This window comes from Martes martes (assembly GCF_963455335.1).
Source record: "Martes martes genome assembly, chromosome: 15".
Taxonomy (NCBI): Eukaryota; Metazoa; Chordata; class Mammalia; order Carnivora; family Mustelidae; genus Martes; species Martes martes.
The window spans coordinates 64,891,587-64,908,892 of NC_137903.1; the positions used below are offsets into that span (position 1 = coordinate 64,891,587).

Below are 17,306 nucleotides of genomic sequence, written 5' to 3' on the forward strand. Positions count from 1 at the left end.
TTAGAAAATGTACTACTGAGGTAATGTCTTAGACTCTGTCTTCTTCCCCCTGCTACAAATCTTTAAATATTTTCAAACCTATGGAAAACTTTAAAAAAATAGCAATGAATATATTCATGCCTTTCAACTACGTTCACCAATAGTTAGCATTTTGCTGCATTTGCTGTGTTTTTCCATCTGTACTATCTCCTACTTGGGGAGAAAAAAAAAAAATCTTGCTCCTACCTAGTCTAATTGCCCAGTTATTTAAGCAAAAAACATGGGGTCATCCTTAGTTCCCCATCCCACACATCCAATCTTTCATCAAGGCTTGTCCTTCTCTTAAATATTTCCTGAATCAACAACTTCACAATGTTCTCCACTTCTAAAACCCGAGTCCAAATCAGGATCACCTCACCCAGGTTACTGCGACCACATCCTAACTGGTATCCTCCCCACTTCTGCTTTCACTCTTCCCTAAGAGGCAATTCTCCAGAGCAACAAATGGGGAGTTTCTCAACGTATCATCCATGAGATGACCCCCATCACTTCTTAATACTTTCCAATGAGTTGCAATGATTAGAATAAAGTTCAAACTCTAAATTGCCTACACAGGCCTCCATAACCTGAGCCCCACCATACCCTGAAGGTACTTCTTACCCTCCTTTCCCTCGTTCTGCTCCAGCCAGGCCAACTAAACACATCACACTGTTTCCAATCGTGGGTCCTTTGCCCTAGTGTGGCTAGTAACAGGTCTGTTCTGACCCGAGGCCCCATGTTGAGCACTCAAGTTCTAATGCCACTGCCTCAGATAAGCTTTCCAAAACCACCGTAGCTAAAGGAGCAACCCTTACCACACCACTCCATACACACACATTTCATTCTGCATTCCACTGTCCCTCACATATATTTACTGTAAGTATTCCCTCTCCCCCCAGAAGAGAGGCTCTGTGCAGTGCCAAAGATACTCACTGCTATACACTCCAAGGACTATACAGCTCACACCCATATACAATGGATGCTCAAGAAATACTTACTAAATCAGTAAATATTTTGCTTTATTAAGCAATCCAATAAGCCTTTATAAACTGAAAATGACATATCAGTGGTTTGCAAAAGGCCTAATAGAACTGCTTTATAACCATATTTTAGGTTAAGACCTAAACTACAAATGCCTTTTCCAAAAAATTATCATAATTTGTGTATTTCCAAAACTTCAAAATGCCATATTCTGGTATTCTGAAGAAGTGCTCTATAAATTGACCATTTTGTTTGGTTGAAGTTCTTAGATACCATGTTCTTAACAAGCCTGCCTTTATAACAACCTCTATATATGCAGTGTGTCTTACAAAATCAGCAATAACAATACCTCGCGTTTTAATTCTGCCACTGTTGTTGATAAGTTTGACACAAGCTGTGTCATGTTGGTCAGCTGTGCCTGTAATAACTGGATGGCTTCAGTTTGCCGCTGATCCTATGATAAAGGAAGAAATATTATTTTTGTGTGTATGAAAGTTTTATCTGTACATTATATAACTGTATAAGTTCCAGTAAAATTACTAAGTTCCTCAAGAAAAAAAATATATTAATACAAGTTTTTAATGAATCAATATTGTAAAGTGTGACCAGAAATTTTTAAAAAACAAAAAATGCTGAACCCTCCCTCTCCTTAGCTCTCCAAAAAACCATTTTGCTATTTATTGCTACCATTTGGATTACTGTATATTAACAAATTACTTTTCAAGTTAACATCAGCTCCATATGCATAAACCAGCATATAGTCAGCTGTATGCAAAATAATCACTTTGTCAAATATGTATTTTTTTAAAGCTTTTATTATTTATTTGACAGTGAGAGAGATCACAAGTAGGCAGAGAGGGAGGCAGAAAGCCCGAAGCAGGGCTCGATCCCCAGACCCTGGGATCACGACCCGAGCCGAAGGCAGAGGCTTTAACCCACTGAGCCACCCAGGCGCCCCTGTCAAATATGTATTTTTAAGCCAAAGTCAGCACAAAAACATGTTGAAAATTTTTTGAAAAATGTTTTTGGATATGAAGCAGACTCATACCAAAAAATTTAAAAGTTCTATTCTGTTGCACACTAGGATGGAACTTAGGATGTGACTTAGGATGTCACATAGTCAAAAACCTACAACAGTTCATCTAGTCAATGCTAGAATATCACCAATGAAAATAAATTAATCTCTCTAGCTCTAGATTTTTAAAACTTTTATAATGACCGAACATGTTTTTATGTAAAATATCTGCATGCATATTTTAGGAAATTATGCATCATATTCCTCATCAGGAACCCATATTAGGGAGACTATACTGAAAATTTCAACTTACTACTGAATTTGGGGAGGAGGAGGAGAAGGCAGAATATAAAGAAAATCTAAGACTCTATTTAGGATCATGTATGAAATAGTTATATAGCCATTTATCACTCAAGACCTAAGTTTTCTGAATTTAGATTTATATAAGTTTTAGAGGCGCCTGGGTGGCTCAGTCATTAAGTGCCTGCCTTTGGCTCAGGTCATGATCCCAACGTCCTGGGATCGAGCCCCCCCATCAGGCTCCCCACTCAGGGGGAAGCCTGCTTCTTCCTCTCCTTCTGCCTGCCACTCCCCCTGCTTGTGCTTTCTCTCAGTTAAATAAATAAAAACCTTAAACTAAATAAATCAATAAGTTTTAAATCTCAACTGTGGGGTGGGGGGAGATGGGAGTGGGTGGGTTGGGGGAGATGGATGCATAAAATTATAACAAAAAGTTTCACTTACTTCCCTTACTGCAATACACTGTGGTAATTTCTATCCTACTGCGTCTGTTTAAAATGCCGAACCCGACTCAAAACTTTTTTCTGACTCACATTTGACAAATACTGATAAATTCCAGATAATTACAAACATTTAAAGAAAAAACTATGAAATTTAATAAGTTAACATTTCTAATCAAGATTTATTTCCAATATTGTTAATAATATACAAATTATTTAAAAAGTATTTAAGTAAGTCTTTGACATCAGAAAATATAGAAGGGAAATCATTTTAACCATTAAAATTAATGGAGTACTAAATAACTACTGTGTTCATGGGTCAGAAGATAATATTGTTAATATGTCAATTCTCCAAACTGATGTATAAATTCAATAAAATCTAATCAAGATGCAAACAGGTTTTTTGTAGAAACTGACAAGCTGATTCTAAAATCCATATTAGCCAAAACAGTTTTGAAGGAGATGAACAAAGCTGCAAGATTCACACTACATGACTTCAAGAGTTCCTATAAAGCTACAATAATCGCAACAGTCTGGTATCAGCATAAAAAAAAATGAACAGAATAAAAAAGAAGTCCTGAAACACACCTATATACACACACACATATATATATAAATATATACATATTGATTTATATTCATACATAAAACGTTTAGAAGAAAACTGAGGAAAAATTCTTTGTGACTCTGGGTAAGGGAAAGGTTTTATAGAGCAAAGAGAAAACAGATAAATAGGTCTTAACAAATTAAAAACTTTTGCTCTTCAAAACACACTTTTAAGAGAAAGATAAAACAAGTAACGAACTGGGAGAAAAATTTGCAAAGTATATCTCTAATACAGGACTTGTATTTTGAATACTTTTTTTTTTTAAAGATTTTATTTAGTTATTTGACAGAGATCAAAAGTAGGCAGAGAGGCAGGCAGAGAGAGAGGAAGGGAAGCAGGCTCCCCGCTGAACAGAGAGCCCGACGCAGGGCTCGATCCCAGGACCCTGGGATCATGACCCGAGCCGAAGGCAGAGGTTTTAACCCACTGAGCCACCCAGGTGCCCCTTGAATACATTTTACATAACTCTCAAACTTCAATTAAAAAAAAAAAAGACACTAAAGAGGAAATTTGTATGGAACCACAATTGGATTATGTTATAGTTTAGAGTTTTAACTAGCAGTAAGATGCAACTAAACTCTGAAACCTCAGGCCTCCTCGCTTCATCTCACCATCCCCTAATCCCAGATAAACTTTTAGAAAAGTATAAAATTTCTTCATCATAGTAACACACTGTAAAAACTTTAATAAACATCTGGATGCTACAATACTGAAATTGTGTGATACTAAAATTGTTTCCTTAAAATCAACAAAACAGAGTAATGTCCAATATTACCAGTCATACTGCATCACAGATAACAGACAGAGGAAAAAAAGAAGAAATGAAAAGGTATAAGGATCAAAAAGAAGAAACAGAACTGTTCTTATCTGCAATCAATTAGACTAGCTGTGTAGAAAACCACAAAAGATTTGAGTTTAAGTAAGCTGCTTAAAAAAAGGCCACTGCACTTCTACCACATACACACACACAGACTTGGAAATACAGAAACAATGCTCAAGAAATTTTCTCTAGAGGAAAAAACAGATGCTAATAGCTAGGTAATTTCCCAAATATGACATGACATAATAGGCTTGTATCATCACCTATCAGGGGAAAAAATGAACCAACACTACTTATCCTTCTTACCAGCAAGAGCCTATAAAATTCAAAAGAAACTTATATAAAAAGTTAAGTAAAAGTTGAAGACGACCAACCTGCTCCTCTGCTATTCTTGAAGTATTCTGAAGTTTTACTATTGTTTTATTAAAAGCCTTCTGCATTTCTTCCATTTGTTTTCGGTACCTGTGGAGTAAGAAAGGATTTATTAAATAGCTTTAATTTCTTATTCATTAACTTATTACTGGAAACACACTTCTGATTACAATATGTGAGATAAATATACTTTTTTGAAAATGACTCTTACCGAGGCCTGGAACACTTCCAAAGGTAAAATAAAAAGATCCCTTGGGTATCTTCCACCTTAACATCAATTCTCCATATCTCACTACTATGTAAGATCAGTCACATACGTGATCAATCAATTTATGACACAGGAGCCAAGAATATAAAATGGGGAAAGAAAAATCTCTTCAATAAATGGCGTTGGGAAAACTGGACAGCCACAGGCAAAGGAATGACAGTGGACAACTATCTAACACCATACACAAAAAGTAACTCAAAATGGATTAAACACTTGAATGTAAGACCTAAAATCATAAAACTCAAAAGAGAGACAGATGGTAAGCATCTTGACACTGACCTTGGTGATGATTTTTTGGATTTGACAACAAAAGCAAAAATAAACAAGTACATATCAAACTAAAAAGTTTCTGTATAGCAAAGGAGACCATTAGAAATAAAAAGGCAACTTGCCAAATGGGAGAAAAACTTTGCAAATCACTGTAATTTAATATCCAAAATACATAAAGAACGTGTAACACTCAGTAATAAAAAATTAAAGAATCCAGTGGCAGAGGATCTAAACAGACCTTTTCCACAAAGGTGGATGGCCAACAGGTACATGAAAAGATGCTCAACATCACTTATCATCATGGAAATGCAAATCAAAATCATAATGAGATCACCTCCCATCTGTTAGAACGGCTATTACCAAAAAAGATAAGACATAACACATGTTGGCAAGGATGTAGAGAAAAGGGAACCCTTGTTGGCAGAAATGCAAATTGATGCAGTCACTCTGGAAAACATAAGGAGGTTCCTCAAAAATTAAAAATAAAACTAATTTATGATCCAGTAACTTGACTTCTGAGTATTTATCTGAAGAAAATGAAAAAACACTAAGATGAAAAAATATATGTATCCCCATGTTTACTGAAGCATTATATACAAACCAAGACATGGAAGCAGTCTAAGTGTTCATCAAAGGATAAATGGATAAAGTAAATGTGGTATCTGTATACGATGGAGTATTATTCAACCACAAAAAAGGAAATCTTGCTTTTTGCAACAACATAGATGGATGGACCTTGAGAGCATTATGCTAACTGAAATAAGTCAGAAAGAGACAAATATCATACAATCTCATTTATATGTGGAATATACAAATAATAATAATACCCTCAAACTCATAAATACAGAGAACAAATTGGTGGTTATCAGAGGTAGGGGATGGGAGATGGGAGAAATGGGCAAAGGGGGTCAAAGGTACAGATTTCCAGTTATAAAATGTATAAGTAAAGGGGATGTAATGTACAGCATGGTAACTACAGTTAATAATACTCGATATTTGAAAGTTGCTAGGAGAGTACATCTTGAAAGTTCTTGTCACAAGGAAAACATCTTGTAACTCTGTGGTAATGAATGTTAACTAGACTTACTGTGGTAATCATTTCACAATATATATAAATATTAAACCATTATGTTGCATACCTGAAATTAATGTCAACTATATCTCAGTTAAACATAAAAAAATCAGTGATTTCTGTGATTCCTTTGTGGGGGCAGTTAGGGTAGAGAGAAACAGGTAGGAGGTACTTTTTTTTTTTCTTTTAAGATTTTATTTATTTGAGAGAAATGACAGCATGGGGGAAGGTAAGAGGGAGAGGGAGAGGGAGAAGCAGACTTCCCACTTCCCACTGAGCAGGGAGCCTGATGCGGGGCTAGATCCCAGGACCTAAGATCATGACCTAAGCTGAAGGCAGACACCTAACCAACTGAGCTAGCCAGGTGCCCCAGGTAGGAGGTATTTAAGTGGGCATGCATGTACATGCACACACAATTTGCCACTAAATTGTTTGTATGGGTTAGGAGGAAACCCACTGGAATATAATGGTGACCTTAGTGACATCTCATTAGTAGCATTTTCATTTAAAAGAAGTAGGGGAAGGTGGTGTTTCAGACGTTCTAGACACTTAGTGCCTAGGTGGCTGCAAAATGTTGGAGGAGAAGCCCTGAGGACACTGGACACTTAAGGGATAAAAAAGACTAATGAGGTATAAAAAAATGGAGAACTGTGCCTGGGGTCCCTAATCATTGCATAAGCATACTGGCACTTATGAGCACAACAGCATGAATTATCACAACCAGAACTAGGATTCTAGGACTTCTCTAAAAGACTGCAGATGTTGCCTTAATCATCCAATTCAGTCTACTCTAGTCTTCACTGATTTAAACTCTTGTATTTCGTCTAGTTTCACTAAGAGCTTCAATAGCTAATGTTTTTATAGATATTACATACACAGTATAGATAAATGTTACATAATACTATAATTTTCACATGGGAACCAACAGTCGAAGGGGCTAAAGTTACAACAGAAGAAAGGAGAAACTGATTGAAGATAATCAAAATGTGTTTTCACCCTAATATATAAAGGTATTACATCACTCAGTACTTCTAAAAAAGAAAATCAGTTCTTTAAGTCATTGATCAACATTCAAGTAATACTCTCCGCAGCTAAACGGTACTGACGACTACTATATCATGAGATAATTAATCCTCTCCTCTATTCAGAAATCATACTATGCTACTTATCTTGCCAAGCAGACTGTGCTAACTGATAATAAAGCTTACCTTTGGCTAAGCTCCTCCAGATAGCGGCCACTGAGAGACATGTTAACTTCTAAGGCTTTTATACGATTATTAAGTCTCATAAATACTGACTCCTTTTGGTTTGATCCATGTACAAGATTTCCATTAGCATATCCTAGATCTGTCGAATTTTGCAGTTCAGCATAGAAGTCTGTAGCTGTCCTCTGCAGCCCTCTTAAAAGGGCATCTTCCGGAGACTGTTCTTCCTCTTTTACTTCAGGTAATGAAGAAGAATCCGTAACAGGAGTCAAGATTTGCTTTGGTGTGTCAGCTATGTTCATTTTGGCTTCCCCATCTTCACCGTCTGGTATAGTAGCTGTGTTTACAGGTGGCACTATTGTTTCAGACAGCTTTGTGACCATGTGCATGGAGTTTGTATCTTCTTTTACAATATTATCCATTACTTCATTAAGTTTATCTGTTTCATAGATCACAGATGGCTTCTCCATAGAACTAAAACTCTCGGACTTTTTTTCGGTCTCATTATCAACCTCAACAGAAGTCTCCTGAGGGATCACCTGAGATGGTGTAGGTCCTGCCTCATATTTAAAAGGATCAGATACTTCTGTTTTAGATAATGAATGGATTTCTGGAGTAACTTCTAAGGGAAGAGACTGAGAAAGAGTTTGAGGATGGCTTGGTTCAAGTTCTATTGCATCTGCACTGTGATTAATCAAATCACCTTGATGCATACTACTTAGGTCACCTAGAACAATAGTTTCAGCCTCTTTTTCCTTTCTCTTACTGTCCAAATCTCCACTCGGGGGTTGCAATACTGAAACATCCACTGATTCTGCAGGAAGTGGTAACGGCGGCTGAGGCAACACAAGATGATCTTTTTCTTTACTCACAGTAGTTCTGCTACGTTGCCGATAAAGAGCAACCCTAACTGAACACCATTTATATATGTATTCCGAAAAACTAGAAATACAGCAAATTGTGGTCAGTTCACTGCAAAATATTTGTGTCTCTGACTCAAACCAGGGTGATGATTCATCCTCCTGTTCACCACTACCCAGAAGGGTCACTGTAGATGGACTTGCCTCCTCTTCTTCCTCTTGAACCAGTTGTACGATTGGACTCTCTTTTGGAGTATCTGGTGATGTTAGCTCTGTATCCTGTATGTGTCCTTCAGTGGTCACATACCTAGAAATACATAATCATAATTTCGTATCACTTTAATTAGAAATCTAAAGTTAAAATTATGCTAAAAAAAATCAGTGTATCATACATCAAATAAAAGGAAGGCCAGGAATACAGAAGAAAGTAAAATTTTTTTTGGATGAAATGTTCCCCTTCAAATCATTTTGTTTACAAAAAACAAGTATTATTCAGAAATGGTAACAGAAAGGCCATTTATTAAGTGATAAGCCAGAAAACTCAAATCACCATTACTTACTAAACCAAACCTGCTTTTTAAAATATCTATTTCAGAATTGCTTATACGTGGATTCTAGGAACTAGAATCTGGGATTCTTAATATACGAATGCACTCTGTATTCGAATATCGTACTTTCAAAAGGTAGCTAGAAAATTTTTCTGTGGATGACTTAGCATAGCATTACACATACACACACAATTATCTGCATCTCTCCCTCCACAAAGTAATCTTAGCATCATCTGGGCTAATTTTCTATTATTTAAAGCCAAATACTTAAGAACTCTAATGAAAGTGCTGACTAATAATAAATACTGCCCCATCTGTAACCTAATCCCATCTCAAGGATCTAGAGTCCGTATATAAGGTAGGAGAGTGTGGGGGATGCAGCTGGTAGAAATAGTGCTGTAAATTATAATTTCTGTAGTTCATTTCAAGATAAAAACAAATTTCCAGGTGCAGCCCTTATAGCACAAAAGGTACAAACTGAAAAAATAAAGTCATTTGAATACCAAAAAAAGAAACATCTTCATATATAATTTTCCTACTCTGACAAATTACTAAGAATTCCAGGAAATGTCTTTGAATAAAAACTAATATCAGAATAACAAAGGTAGCAATAAAATAGTATCTAAAAGCTAGATCATCTTGCTGATAGCAACTGGCCAAAACTAAAACATAATTAGACTATGCTTCTCTAAATCGATGATATATAGATACACGGTCTCTAATGACATCTCTTACATCTTTATTGCTTACTATCTACAACCGAAATAATGACAGTAAAAAGGAGCAGTGTCTGAAGAAATGGAGGGAGAAAAACTAAAGTGAATTAATTTGGTACAAATTAAGTTACATACCATCTATATATATCCTAATTAGAGCCATATTTTAATAAAGTCAAAGGTGGGAAAAGAAGTAAGTCATCTTCTCATAGTAACTTTAACAGTGACACCCTATCACGGATTCTTTCATTTTCATTTATTTTCTTCAAAGGACTGCCATACAGTCATCAAAAAGAATTTAAAACAAATATAAAGAAACATTAAATTAAAAAGTAAGCAATTACATTAAAAAAATCTATTAAAATCAAACTAATAGAGAAAAGTAAAAACTACTACACTAGCCTGATGTGGTATCTTTCAACAAATATTCATACGAATATATAGAGGGGAGTATGTATATGTGTGTATGTCTGTGTGTGTGCATACACATATACAAAGTGAAATCAGTTTCCTTTAGTTCTGAAAAATAAGACATATATGTGCTGTTAACTGAAGAAGCCTAGTGCTAAAACTGGGACTAGCAGACACGCTCCACATAATTAGAAACAATACCAAGAATGTCCCTATCCTAAACAGATTTCTAGGAATCAATGACATAGACTGCTATATATTTTCTCTCTAGTCATCCAATAAATATCTTTAATCACTTTCCGAATAAACACAGAATACAAATTTGTCACTGTGCCCTTCAAACCACAAAAAATCTCATTTTTTAAATAGAATGGTATTTAGGAATTATAATTCAAACCATACCCACTGCACATTTCATTATACATCTCCTGTTCAAATATCCCATCCTGTTAAGCAGAGTACTAAGAGGAAAAGCTTTCAAAATTTTACAGGGTATATCTAATGAAACACCCATAAACTTATAATAAACATACCCAATTATCCAGTCTATGAACTTATCTGTTATAGATAAGAAGTTCACATAGCATAAACCTTAATCATCTCTAGTAGAAAAGACTAAAAAAAACGGGGATATTTTATGTTAACTACATGATAGACATTCTTGTCCACAGTGCCCCATTGCAATCCGGGAGAAGACCTCTACCTAGTTCAATTTAAGAAAGTGAACACTCTAAGAGTTTGCTGTGAGACAAACAAATAATTTAAGAATCACTGCTCTAGGAATTTCAGGCACCCTTTATAGCTTTCGAGGCACAGCACAGGTACTTAATCAATGCTTTTAAATTTGAATTTAATAAATGCAAGCTTTTAAAATTTGTCCTCAAACCTATACCTACAGAATTAAGCCAATTATTTGCAATAAGAAAACGATTCAGTGTTGTGAATAATAGAAATTATATGTAATATCAAAACAACAAACATTTGATCTGGAGTGAAGTGCATTCCTGGTACCCAAAAAGCAACTTAAAGATATTTTAAGTGGCTGTGGAATGCCTGTCCCATGACTCAGAGCTTTCTACAGATAATCATTTCACACATAAATCCAAGTACCTTTCTGTGTACTAGTACACTTAGCTCTCCATTTTAACAGAACTCTAATATCACAATAGAACTTACTCAGGTGATGGAACAGGAGTTGAAACAGGAGCTAAGTCAGGCATTTTAGATGCAGCTGTGGCAGTGGCATTCTCAGATATACTTTTATTTCCTATTTTAAGAAAGATACCCACGTTGAGTTTAATTTTAAAAAACTATACCATGAAGATATTTCACTATAACAAATAAAGAACTTTGGTTTCTGGGGGAGAAAAAAAAGTCAAACAGGTTTGCTACTGCAGACTTTATTTTCTTCCATCAAAGTTCTTTTAGAAAGAAATGATCATACAAAATCAGAACTACAAATAATGCATATTCTTTCTCAACTTCTCAGATAATTTAAGCAAGTCAAATGACTATAAATTTTGTGTCATCTTACATGATTAACATGCCTTCTAGACACCTAAAGGAGTTACTAAAGAGAATGAGAAGAAATGTATGGGTCATTTTAAGTTCACACTTAGAACTAAGTATTTTCTAAGAACAAAAAAGGCAAGATGGTTTCTCCTTGCTATCAATACTCTTATCTGGCATTCTGTAGAGGAAAAAAAAAAATCACTTTTTAAATTGAGTAGTTATTTGATAAAAGCATGCATGAAGTACCACTAGAAAACTTCAGGAAAGAGGTAAGGGATAAAATTATTACTTCTACAGCAGGAAGAGTCAAAAAAGAAATTCATGAATTTTATATAGTCAGGATTGTATTATAAGAGAGAACTTGTGAAATTCAAATAAACAATGAGTAGCAGAAGATTGGTAAGTCCCTTTGATTCATTTCTATATTTCTAAACGAAAAATTAAGTTCCTTGGCTTATTAATTAATTTTCCTAACTAGAATGACCCTTGGAGTATCAGATATTTAAAAGACCCATAAAATGATTAGGTACCTTCTGTCAGGTCTTCAGTTTTTGCTCCCAGAATATTAGCGGCAATATTCACCATATTTAGAATGGCATCTAAAACAAAATTCAATCAGAAAAAATACCAATACACCTAAAAATTCTTATATAGCTTAATATCAGATAGTCAAGAAACCATTTATAATGGTCTTTTTGCATTTTGGGGGACTAATTACCTTTTTGTTCATCTTACTACATAAGTCCAATATAGGACACAAATTTCAGCCAAAAAGTATAAAACATAAATCTGAATTTTTATGTTCAGAAGGAATTTAAAACTTAATTATACTTCTTTGATTAACTTCCCCAAACCTTTTGCTAAGACACTATCTTCAGCATATTACAAAATTCAAATAAAGTTCAACATAAAGCCTCTATTGGGGCAGGGAAAAAATGTGACAACCAAAATTAGTATTTTACAGAAAAGCTTGTTTTTCTTTAACAAGTTCCTACAGTTTAAAACAAAAACAAGCTTGAAGAAGTAGTTTTTCCTAAACAGGTGATTTTTATAGTTATAAACAAAATGGGAAGATTACTACCCAAAGGAGAGCAGGAAAATTTTATTTTCAACTATGAACATATTTTATTTATTGATAATATGGTTAAATCCCAACTTGATACACAAAGAATCAAATTTCTTTGATTATTTTTAATGATGCTTAATGGATAACACAGGACACAAAATCTCTTGTGAATTGGGTGGGTATGGGCATGGGCAGGTTAAGTCAAAGTCCTAAAACTCTCAATGCTGTAGGGAAAGCTATCGGCATACCTGTGAATTCTGCCTCTCTTTCTAAAGAGCATACTTGGAGGATGAGTAAAGTAGTAAAAACTTTAACATCTGAATAAATAGCCAAAGGCACATGAGTGTCACAAAATGCCTAACTCCATAAAAAGCTGGTGCTGAGAATAGGTTGCTTCCTTCTATGAGGTAATTTTAAGGGAAATTAATTTCCATCCCCAGTCTAATCTCTAATATTCTGCTAGAAATTAATTCATCTATTTTATCAGGTTTTTCTCCTATTAAAATATTAACCTCTGGCAAGAGCTACATATTAAGTCTCATCAGTTATATCTGTCTTGTTTTCCTTTCCTAAGAGACCCATAGGGTTTTCATCACACTTTCAGTGAAAATCATCGATGTGAAAAGTAGGAAAGGATCTAAGGGAGGAAACGCTAACACCCTATCCAGAAAACGGATAGGACCAAGCACTGTCACCTGGAGCTGATCCACATGTTTTATGGTAGGAGAAAATAGTAAGAAATTTTAGACCGTTTAAAGTGATAACTGGGAGTCATAAATTTCTATCTTTAAAAAGCACAGGAATGATATTTTGTTCCAATCATTGGTGTAACACACAAAAGCTTCACACTTGCTTCATAGTAAACATCTAGGATTTTAGGTAACCTTGCCCTTCCTTTGGCCAGACAAACTAGTAAACAAAGAAGCAGCGGTGATTCTTAGGCTAAAGCATGAGATAAAAACAAGAATGGAAGCACCCTTTTTCCACACAAACCAAGATAAAGTAGCAATGGAAACTCTTTTATTTCCACATAAATCCATCTTAATGTCAACCAATGACGCAACAGTATCTGATCTTCTACTTAGCCTGACAGCTAAAGTTCAGTCAAATGGACTGCTTCAGAGAATCCAAATTCTGAAATCAAATCTATACTCTAAAGTCCTTTGTGCTTCAAAGGGCACTCTTACCTCACATAACAAATTTTTTGGCATTTAAATTCTGGGGCATTTATTGTTAAAGAATTCAAGAACAGAATATATCTGTGGATCTGTGTAAAGAAAGCAGCTTTAGAGTATTATTTTTTAACCTAAACATAAAGAAGATTTATACCATCCTTCATTTAAAAATACTACTTATCATCGTTTCAGGGGGCTACTTGGTAACAAAAGCAAAATTTGGCAAATTTCTATATTCTCAGTCCATCTAAAAAATAATTTTGCTTCTGTTCAGAGCACTGCCAAATGTAGTCTTATTTTGTCTTTTGAGAGAGAGCAGCTTTGTGAATATTCTATTCTGACTATTCCCAATTCGCATACAAACACACAATAGCTTGTCATAACGTGGTCACTAAAAAAACCTTCTGAATAGGCTAAGGTAATAATTTGGTATATAGTACCAAACTTGACATTTGTCCTTAATTTCTTCCAGAGTACTCAACTCCTTTATCTTTGAGCAGGGCACTATTCATCCAATCTCATTCTTTCAGGAATGAAATTCTCCCCAGGTACCATCAACATCTAACACTCAGTCTCCAGCACATCAAGGCTCCTTTCCATATGGAAAACAAACTACCTATGCTACAACATAAAAAGACAAACCAACAAAGTAACTATTTCCTCCCATGTGTATTTAGATACCTCTGCTGCATGCCCACGCTCATCCGCCCTTCTCCTTCTAGGTCTTTAAAATATATACATTCATAAAAAAATACCTTCATGTAAAAGAACACAAAAACTGTACTTTGTCTTAAACATATACACAGAAACCTGGCCTTTAAGCAATTCTACAAAATGCAGACCATATTTAGGAGTAAAGGTAGACTTGCAAGAATATCAAAGTAGAGAATGGTCTGGAAAATCCACATGACAAAGTACAAGGAAAGCAGAATGATACTAAGAATTTTTTGTTGATGTAAAATATTCAAATGTTCTGGTTCAAGAATGTAAATAAAAGAATCAAGAAGAGCTGTCATAACTGGCATATATACAAAGTCAAGAATGTTGCTTTCTCTAACGTAGTAGTTTCTCCGTTTTTGGTAGCTAAGAAAATTATATAATGTCAAGAATGTCCAAATATTCAGTATGTATGCTCTTTGACAACCAAGTTCCAATAGAATCAATGTACTCTGGTGACATATATTTCCTGTAACTACTAACTGCTTAATACCAAAAGGAAAAAGGAGTTTATGTTAATATTAAAGCCACGGGGGGAAAAAAAGCTGGGGGGAGGCACCAGGGTGGCCCAGTCAATTCAGGGTTGGCTCAGGGTTGATACTGGCTCAGGGTTGTGAGATCGAGCCCCTAATGTGTTAGGCTCTGTGCTGGGCATGGAATCTGCTTAAGATTTTCCTCTCCCTTTACCCCAGTTTCTTAAAAAAAAAAAAAAAAGAAAGAAAGAAATTAAACCTACAGAATTCTGTTTTGGAGCCACTGTCTAAATTTAAAAGGTATATCAGGTTCAAAATTGGCCAATTTCAAGCTGATTCATAAAGTGTGAGGATGACAGTCAAATTCAGATATTTCAGTGCCAGAGTAGCTCTTTCACCTGATTCAACTGTTATTTACTGCTTAAATGTTATACCACCTTGGAGGTGGTAGCAAAGTCAGGCTCAGAGATAGTCCCAGACTCTCCATAAGGACAAGTATAGAACACAGCTCCGTTAGGTCGTGTCCGTAACCTTCATGACACCAAAGTCTTATCACTGCCAGATACTACTGGCTCTTTTTTCTGAAACTTCAAGAGATGGAGATCTTTTTAAACCCTATTTTCTATGGTGTAGGCTTAGCTGACATCTTCCCACCCTCCCTCCCTCTCACTAAACAAATTCTTTCAACACTAGAACACTGAAAGGTAAATAGAGCCATAAAAAGAAAAATAAATGATATGTTACCAAGAAACATATCTCTGAGGAAAAAAATCCCAAAGTAGGATATAAAGAAGATTCTTTATCTAATTAATACAAATAATACCTTGGTCAACAAAGTGATTACCAACAGGGAAATGCTCTCTATTGTGATATAAACCGGGTTTTGTCTAGGAGTTCATCCCATACGAATATAGAAAAAGAAACCAAGAATGTCAAAAGGATTTTCCTTTACCCAAAACTATAGTAAGGCATTCTCTTCCCTAACAGTCTGGGGCTATTTTCTGACTCCATAAAATTAACGATGCTTCTACACAGCTAATTAATATAAGATCACTGAGCTATGATGACTACCACATAGCACAGATTTTTTAATACAAATCTGAGGACATGAACAACATCAATATCCAGATAGATAAAACAGCATCACGTTTTCACTCTTAAAAAAAAAACAACTATAACCCATAGGAGTGAATGAAGAACCTATTTTTAATGCTGTCATCAACCAGATAGCTAAGAATGCTACTTAAAAGTAATCACTAGGGGAACCTGGGTGGCTCAGTGGGTTAAGCCTCTGCCTTCGGCTCAGGTCATGGTCTCAGGGTCCTGGGATCGAGACCCGCATCGGGCTTTCTGCTCAGCAGGGAGTCTGCTCTCCCCCTATCTCTCTGCCTGCCTCTCTGCCTACTTGTGATTTCTCTCTCTGTCAAATAAATAAATAAAATTAAAAAAAAAAAAGTAATCACTAATCTACAGAAAGTCAGTTTACTAGCAACAGAGTGAAACAAAGTATACTGAGCTAATATGCAACAAAGTTAAATATTACATAAAGGGTTCCTCTTCTACAGGTATTTTTAGCATTCTTCTTCCTATGCCTTAAAAAGCCCACTGAAGACTAGTTTTCTATGGAGAGGACAAGGGGAAGAAGGGAACAGCAAAATGAAAAGATGGAAAAAACCAGAGGCAACACCTAGTTCCATATACCATAGCTATACAAAATATCTACCGAAATATATATACTAAAACCTAAAAAGATATAAAGAGACAATATACACAAGAAACTGGGATTGAAGCAACTCAACTTACTAAAAGAAACAAGGAAAAGGCACAAGAAGTTAGTCATCGATCTCACGAAGATTTACTTTTATTATAATCAACCATTAATCTCCAAATAAAAACAAAACTCCTTCCAGTATTTTGTGTTCTTTACAAATAACCAAAAATAACAACCATTAAAATGTACCTACCTGAATTATAACAATAAAAATAAAGTGTCAGTTGGTAATGGTCTTTCCAAGAGTCTCCTTAGCCAGCTTACCAATAGGTTCAGATAACAGGCTGGCACGACAAAACTGAACTAATATCTTAGTCATTATTTCTTTAGTTTACAAAGAGTATATTATTATTATTTTTTTATTATTATTATGATTCTTACTGCTTGAGAATCATTATTATCATGGAAAAGAACAGCCTTTATGTTTGTAATTAATTAGGAAACTAACCATATCCATAGGTCAATGATTCCTTGTTTGCTAGGATTTCACTGATGCCTACTACCTCTGAACTACCATTCGAACTCCTTTCCCATCTGGTATGACTATCCAGATACTTCTACTCATATAGTCTGGACCTCTTTAATAATTCTTTCCCCAAGTAAATTCATAGTCCATTCTCCTAAGGAATTTGTTTAAAAATATAAGCACTTGAGGTAAAACAAACTTGTGCTTGCATTTTTTCCTTTCT

The 17,306-nt window shown here is 35.1% G+C and overlaps 1 protein-coding gene across 3 annotated transcripts in view; it reads right to left on the reverse strand.

Moving 5' to 3' along the window:
* Window positions 1–17,306, reverse strand: part of SUCO (SUN domain containing ossification factor) — a 95,201-nt gene that overhangs the window by 18,891 nt on the left and 59,004 nt on the right. For all 3 annotated transcript variants that reach the window (XM_080823824.1, XM_080823823.1, XM_080823822.1), the window contains 5 exons: window positions 11,946–12,014; window positions 11,080–11,170; window positions 7,372–8,535; window positions 4,556–4,643; window positions 1,349–1,453 (listed from right to left, as the gene is read on the reverse strand). In XM_080823824.1, the coding sequence (XP_080679950.1) occupies window positions 1,349–1,453; window positions 4,556–4,643; window positions 7,372–8,535; window positions 11,080–11,170; window positions 11,946–12,014 (1,517 nt within the window). The remainder of the gene's footprint in view (window positions 1–1,348; window positions 1,454–4,555; window positions 4,644–7,371; window positions 8,536–11,079; window positions 11,171–11,945; window positions 12,015–17,306) is intronic.